Source organism: Limulus polyphemus, unplaced genomic scaffold (assembly GCF_000517525.1).
Source record: "Limulus polyphemus unplaced genomic scaffold, Limulus_polyphemus-2.1.2 Scaffold30, whole genome shotgun sequence".
NCBI lineage: Eukaryota > Metazoa > Arthropoda > Merostomata > Xiphosura > Limulidae > Limulus > Limulus polyphemus.
The window spans coordinates 128,230-136,643 of NW_013665640.1; the positions used below are offsets into that span (position 1 = coordinate 128,230).

At 32.9% G+C, this 8,414-nt stretch overlaps 1 protein-coding gene across 2 annotated transcripts in view; it reads left to right on the forward strand.

Moving 5' to 3' along the window:
- The window catches only part of LOC106459823 (RING finger protein 121-like), a 67,921-nt gene extending 65,707 nt beyond the window's left edge, over positions 1-2,214 (forward strand). The window contains exon 8 of one of the 2 annotated variants that reach the window (XM_013919490.2): positions 1,485-2,214. In XM_013919490.2, the coding sequence (XP_013774944.1) occupies positions 1,485-1,605 (121 nt within the window). In that variant the 3' untranslated portion in view covers positions 1,606-2,214. The remainder of the gene's footprint in view (positions 1-1,484) is intronic. The other variant, XM_022386523.1, reaches the window with a different exon arrangement.
- The last annotated feature ends 6,200 nt before the right edge of the window (positions 2,215-8,414 follow it).

The following is an 8,414-nucleotide window of genomic DNA, read 5'->3' on the forward strand; positions in this document are numbered from 1 at the left end:
TATATATATATATATATATATGTATATATGTGTGTATCTATGTATGTCTGTATATATGTGTATCTATCTATGTATGTGTGTGTGTGTATCTATGTATGTCTGTATATATGTGTATCTATCTATGTATGTGTGTGTGTGTATCTACGTATGTCTGTATATATGTGTATCTATCTATGTATGTGTGTGTGTGTATCTATATATGTCTGTATATATGTGTGTGTGTGTGTGTGTGTGTATGGATTAATAACACATAATGCATGATGTTGTATACAATTACTTTAGTGACACATTTGTACACTAACATACTAATATTTGTCTCCAACTCATAAACAGCTACTATAAATATCAAGTGTAAAAATACAAACAGCCTTTAAAAATATTAGAATGAAAAAATTACAAGTCTTGATGTATAAAATGTTTGTTTGAACACATTAAACATTGCTTATGGAACGTTTAGAAGATATAAGTTGTGAATTTATCTCCAGTTTTAACTGTGTAGTGTTCCAATGATTCCTGAATGTACATAATACAGAGGTTTAATATGTTCAAATGATTTTGAAGCCTTGCCATGCTGCTACTGTCTATGTTGCCATGTTAGGTCAAGCTCTATCTGATGACTGTGCATCTTAATAATAGCCATGCAGCAGACTTTCCATTGCAAAAAAGTCTCTCTCATAAGGCTGTCATGTCTAAAACATACTCCCTCATGTATGCTTGCTTTACATAAGCCACTTAATGTGCAAAAATAACTGTTTCACAGCACCCATTTCAACTGTTTGATCACACAGAAATCCATAGGTACTTCATCCAGTGACATGACCAATATGTCTTCTTATGGAATAGTGTAATACCCATTTCATTCTCCAGCTGCTTGTGTTATGCAACAGTTGAATAGATGTGTTGTGGAAGCAGCTTGTATGTACATGACTTGTTACTTTCCTAGACAAGGATCCTTCTTGATTATGTTGCATATTGTTGCTTAGGGCACATGGACAACGTTTGTTACTAATCTTTGTATTCATGGATTCTTACATGTTACAAGATGCCATACTTGGCTTACCATGTTTTGGGTACAACATTTTGTGGGTCCTGGTGTCATAAGTTGTTCCATATTCATTTTTTTATATATCCCTTATATTTAATGGTATTACAAGATAAAGGAATATGGAACAACTTATGAGAAAAGCAATCAATTTTTGGTGGCATCACATTACTCATGAAACACCAAACTGAAAATGTAGTTCTGATTGTTTGTAAAATTGTTTTAATATGATAACTAACTCATCCATCTGTATAATGGTTAAGAATATATAACAATTCTGGATATGTGGTAGTGTTTTGCAACACATAAAGGCATACCCTTGTTTCAAATTGAAAAGTGATCTGATACATATAAAAGTTATATCTATAAAAAGTGTTTTGTTAGATGTATTTAGGATTAACTAAACTTTTAAGAATCATTCCCTTAACTTTTTCTTTCTCAGATGGGAAAAACCTCACGTCTTCTATGGAAATTTTTTAGACTTTATACGTTATTTAGTTGCATGGCAACCACTTATCATAGCAGGAGTACAATTCATTAATTATATGTTGGGTCTTGAATGAATAGACATATATTAAACTTCCAAAGTTAGTTAATTAAATCTAAAATGTGTGCATTGATTATAATAGGAAATTCTTAAAGTATGTTTGTCATTTGTATTCCTAATTTCAGTTCTGTTCTTTGTTGTAAATGAAGCTGTATTATCACACAGAACCTAAAATTATTTTTATGTTTCAATTTTTAGAGGTGTTTTAACTGCATTAAATTATTTCTGTCAAACTATTTCATCCTACTAAATTTTAGGTGCTTGGATTGAATTTGTATAATGTAAGAAATAAGTTAAAAGTAGAAGGATATAAGGGTTTATTTAAACTTGTAAACATTTGTTTTTCTTATTATTTTGAGGGAAGTATGCCTTTAAGTTTCTATTTCTTTTATAACTATTTCAGTAAAGATTTACCTTTATTTTATTTTTCAATGAAACCCAACTAATGCAGGAAAGTAACTTGTATATTGGAGATGCTTAGTACAAAATATTTCCTTTTTTTTCTGTTATGCTCATCCCCCCCTTCTTAAAAGTTGGGTAACTTTATATATTAAGGTGAATTATATATACCAAAATTTTCTCTTTTGCATCTTGTGACAGAATTTAATAAAATTTGGAAAGACTATGTATGTGTGGTTTTAGATACTTGCACATGAAATGATTGGTAAGATATTCCCATTTTTTTGTTAGAACAATCCCACTGGAAACGTGTACCACAATATGATGTACTTATATTTTTTTTAAAGAAGTCACACAGGAATAATTGTTGCCTGTGGTACAGGGATGTGCAGATAATCTGGTCCTGTTGTGGTATTCTCAATCATGTTGATGTCTGCTCAAGTATTAGACAGGTCCACTCAATAACAGGAAGATAAAGCAGGAAACTTGTGAAGTAATCTAAAAACTGAGTTTATAAGCTGTGTGAAAAATGAGACTAGATATGTGTGATATGAAGTTAAACAGTCTTTATTAGCACAAAAAACAAGAAAATAATGTGTGTATTTATTTAGACAAAGGGATGATCACCTTTAATGGACTTGTAAATGGTTTGGCAGCTCTCTGTTGAACTAAGTACTTCCAAACTGATAAAAGAAGCCTTGGTTCATTTCTGTGCAATAGCATCACCACATGACTGGTTATTGTGTCACAGTATTCATTGGCTGTAACATGTAGACATTATCCACTTGGCCAGTAAAGGATATGGCAGTCATTGACCCTTTCCTACATTAATATGCAAAGTTTCTGCAATATTCCATCAGGCAGAGTAGATATGTTATCCAGAACAACAAAAGTACAAAAGCAACTAAAAATAAACCATTTCAACAGTTTATGCTAAAACTGTATAGAAACATACTAAACAAAAGGTTATAAAATATTTCTGTATTAATAAAGATTGTGAAAAACCTATTTGTTTGCATATCACACTGTCATGCCTCAAAGGTGGGTGTGAATGGATGCTGACCACACACTATTTTTAAGGAAATGCCATTTTTCATACTCTTAATTTGCACTTTTATTTATCTTGAACACTAATTTCAGAAGTTTTTAATTTTGTTATTTCATCTCTGTATTGGATAACTCCACACAGTTCACTTGCTGTTATCTGTAAAAGTCTAACCTTGCACACTTCTTTCTTAGCTTGACAAAGTTTCCCTCATTTTTTTATGTAGTAATGGTGTCTGGAACATTCTTCGTACAGAAAATGTTTGTATTTAACTGTTAAATGGCTGTTCTTTAACTACAAAAATATTGCAGCATTACTTGTATATATGCTGTTGATATCTTAAATACAGAATTGTATATGGAATAGGACAGATTTTTTGTTGCTGGATTTGGTTGAAATTATTAACATTCTTAACATATTCTGCTTAAGTAGACTTTATTTTTACAAGTCCAGTTTTGAATTAGAACTGTCTAAAAAGGAATAAAAAGACAAGTATTTTGTACCACATCACATATTCATGTAATTAAGAAATATTACATATAACATTGTAACATGATTTATTAAACCACAATTTTAACATTTCAACATGTAACAAACTACCTAATAACTTAACTTTTCTTTTGCATGAAAATAATAATCAGCACTATATAAGATAATTAAGATTTTTCCTAAGTCATGAGAAGGATCCTATGATTCCTTCTGTTGCCTTGAATAACAAGCTTGGTAAGGTGTTATAGACTATGGCTAATAATTGTTTTGTTTGGTTCCTAGGATCAAATAACTTTATTTCTCAATGTTCAGTGTGACTTTTTCATGCAAAGGTTCACCACAGTCCACTTGACAACATTCAAAACAACTATCTGTGAATCCTTATTAAAAAAGAAGAAAAGACATGGTCTATATGTTTTGATCTAGAAAAGACATGATACCACATAGAATTATGTATTATTATGAAATATTCATTCCTATAGGTTGCATGACAACTTGCACATTTTTATCCATAACATCTAAGAGGATAGGTCTTTCAAACTCTTGAGTTTTACTTCCTAGTTCTCTCGCACAGGCCTTAGACATTCTTTAAAAGTGTTTTTTACCATCAAAATCAATGATAATTTGGAGCAAGTTCCTCTGTTTGTTGCTAGCTGTTTCTATATTGATGATGTTCAGATTTTCTCTCTGTTGTTATATATGTGGGTTTTTGAGTTAGAGCTTCAAACTACCCTTAATGCGAGTAGATTATTATCCACATAATTTGTATGCATTTATGCCACCTGTAATGGTTCCATTTAGACTTAAAGCTCAATCTGCAGTTCCAATTATGACTGACATATAAGCAATTAAGGCTCACTCTTGACAGTAAGTGAACTTTTATTTCATACATAAAACGGTTAAAGGTTAAGTATACAAGAGCACTGAAGGTCTTGCATATATTCTCTTCAACGTCTTGGGAAGTAGACAAATGTTCCTTGCTGCAAATGTATTGAGCCTTAACTTCCTCAAAACTGGAGTAATGGTGTTTGATCTCTGCTTTGGCCAGAGACTGTTTTGCAAATACTTTGTCCTGTGCATCATCTGGGTCTTTAGGCTATGTGTTGGAACATTTATATATTTTTCAGACCAAAGCTTGTGTACTGAGTTATTTGAACTTTCATTTTTGTATTCATTGTAAAGACCTGCCTGTACAGTTTACTGCTGTGCTACGGTTGCTACCTCAGCATCCCTCTTGTCATTGTAGTTTCATGTCTCGGTAGGCTATAATTTTTGCAAATAGATGTTCTGCTATTTTGCCTTTCATTCTGCATATTTAAGCATTGCACCACTTGCCATGTCTGATACACAACCTATCCTCCATAGCTGGTTGCTGTTCTCACCTGTGATTTATTCCTAAGTTACTGTAAGAATTTGGATACACTCGACTAGTTGTTCTGATTTTTTCCCACGAATATCGTTTGACCTATCTATACTTCATTCCTATTTTTTATGGATGAGTCCAAATCCATTGACTTCACTCATTCATTCATGGTTTCAGTTTGTGATGATTGTATTTGCCAACAGGATCCAATTCGTGGTTTTCATGTTCACTGTAGAGCTTTACGCTGTGTGTATTATCTTGGTTTAAACAGAACCTAGGTGATACAGTTGTTCCCATTTTCATTGACATACTCACTTTCTTAATGATAGTCCAAACCCTGTTCTTCCCCAGCTTCACAAGAACTGACCTAATTCTCAGTTTGTATTATTTTTCCCATTGGTCAAGTTTAGTACTACTGAATATGTTTGTTAATCCTATCCTCACTGGTCAACGGCCATTTCATCGCGTTTGTTGACTTGCATTCAAAATTTTATTGAACTACTATTTTATGAATTTATGTCAATAAGTTTGGTATCAAATTGTAGATTATAATTCAAATTTTTGTACTATGCATTAGTTAATTTAAAAGTACATGTTAAAAGAACACACCTAAATATTGATTTTTGGTTCAAATTATATGTTTGTGATGTCCAAATACAACGTCTAAAGTTTCTTATGAATTAGGAACTCTACTTACTGACAAGCCAGAATATGAAATAAGAACCTCCTATCTTTTCTATTTGATTTTTAATACCTATCATCCCACTGCTCCTTCTAAGCGTGTACCTAGTTCCTAAAACCCATTTCCTTTCCTGTCTGTACCCCAAAAATATTTTATCTAGTTTGTATGGATCTCTGATGGAGTTATATAATATATATACGTACATTTTATAGTTAAGTACACAGTGTAACCCTCAAAAAAGTATGCTAGAACATTTGTGCAATAACCGGTTAGCATTGTTGTTTCCCAACACCTTTGTCATACTGAGAAATCTGCTAATATAATTGAATTACACACACGTGTGTATATAATCTGCAGAATATGTACCTTAGTCTATTTTCCCTTGTCAGTGGTATTGGTGAGGAGTGAAATAATAGTTTTAGCTTGTCTGATGAACAATTCTGAAAGAATAAATCTGTAGCATTAATGCTACATATTCTTCAAATCCTATAAATAAATATAGGGTCACTGTGGTGAGTAAAAGACTGCTCAAAATACCATACATATACAATGAAGTCTAATCTTGCGCATTAGATTTGCTCTTCTCAAGGGTTATTGATGAGAGGTGGAATTCCCCGAAAACGGTACAACTTGGTGACAAATAGTGATTTGAACGATATATTTGGCTTCGTGCTTGTTTTTAGTATCGATACCAGTAGCAATTATAAAGGCCTACATACTGGTCGTACTGGCATTACTAATAAGTGAAACCGTTTGGTAACTTTAAATCTTCAGTACACGCAGATACACACTAATATCGCCGAACCTTAGTGTTACACAGATAAGTAGATCATGTATTGGAAGTATCATTATAACTTCTTTCCCAGTTAACTGTGAAGCTGTTGAGTTGCATGCGATGGGAAGGTAGAAGTATTGCTGTTCGCATACTTTAATACCAGCTAGAAAAGGTTGAGTATCATATCTGGTCTCAAGAAGATAATACATTCACAAGAGCTAATTGAACAATATCGTTCTTTAATACCCATAAGAAAAGAATCATTGTCAAAATACTAAGTTTCAAATTTGGGGATTGTCTTGTGGTGCGGTATGAATTGTTATATTAGATAAACCTCATCAGCAAACGTCTGTGTAATAGAGGTGTGGACATGTCTCAGGATATTCTACAACTACGAAAAGAGAAGAAGAAAAAACAATTAATATTATACTAAAGATGGCGTTAGTGATTATATGAGAGCTTTCAGAATAAATGGAAATAAACAAAATTTTCGACGTAACAGTAGTTATGATCGGAAAGTTTTCGTACACAAATTACGATGAGCTTGTTCTCGGACAACAATAAGACTTCAAGGTTAATTTCATAAGATAGTCGACAACTTCATTAACAAATTTGATGACACAGCCACTGAATCCGTGAAAGAGGGATTTTAACAACTACGGAAACATAACTCTTGTTCAGTTCACTAAATTGCATTGCTGAATTTTCGAAAATGATCTTTAAGGACTTATCAGATGACAATTAGCGCAAGTGCAACTGAACTGTATTACCAGTTAGGTCCCTCTTACGTAAGATGACTAAAGTAAAATAAAAATATACTAGAACAGGAAAGCATTATTGTTTCCCAACATCTTAGTTACACTGAAAAAATCTGCTGAATGTAATTAAATTATTTCCTTATATTAAATAAAAAAAGGAATCTCCACAATTAATTATAAAAACATTATACTACAAGTTAATTAGCCAAGGACATTATTATACAGAAAATACACAATATTCATTTGATTAACTTATAACTCAAGTTTTGTTTTCTAAAGAAAAAGAATCCTAAACAAAAGGTGATATATAATATGAACATAGTGTGCCTTCATACAGACATTTCTTGAGCAAACATATTTCTATAATTGTGAAAGGCCTTTAAGCATGGTACTATTTAAATCAAATTCTGGTACTATGAGATGAAAAATAATGAATCGAAATGCATCCGAAGGTGTTATTCGATACTTTACCTGGTATGTATTTTATGTTTCTTACTTATCTATAAAGAATACATTCCACTCTTGAACTAGCGCATTTTTAGCATTTCGATGGATTTCGCTGCCATCGTTTCTGTAGGGCAAATACCACTCTGGATGAAAGTATCCTCAGCATCACTTTTGCGATAATCGAGTGTGGGGAGCATTCATTCATCTCACATAAATGTTTAGGCCAGTAGAATTGTGATTGTCACAGTAGTTTGAATCCTCTTTAAAATGAAGTATCCTTGTCGTCCCCTTCACAGTAGTTTATCTTAGATGGTGACTAAATGTTTTTTAGCAGATTTTACTCTGGCTCAAACATTATTTTAACTATTTCCAATGATGTTTTTACAGTTGGACAAATCCTTCCATGGGTTAAGGTTGTGAGCATCATCGTGATTTTTCAGCCTATAAAACACTCTATTCTCTGGCTTAAATGGTATTTAGCAGGCTGTAATACCGAATAAGGAACATGACAAATCACGCCATACTTTGCATCATATCTGTGGGAACACCTATTCCGCTAGTTTGGATGTTATTTTGACGGGTTTCTCTGGTATTAGTATAACATATTCAAACCTACTGTGTATGGTAAAGTCTTCGTGAAAATGTAGCCTAGGAAGTTACCGTGCATCTGGCTCGTTATTCACAGATGTGCTGAGGAGTTACAGAGCTAGGACTTTTGCAACATTTGGCTTAGAGAACTACCATCCTCTAGACCAGTGGTCGGCAACCTATGATCCGCGGATCACTAAGTGACCCGCCAAAAGTTGGCTTCACCATTACAACGCGTAAGGGCACAATCATTGTTCAGTTCAAATTTCTCGGCTATGT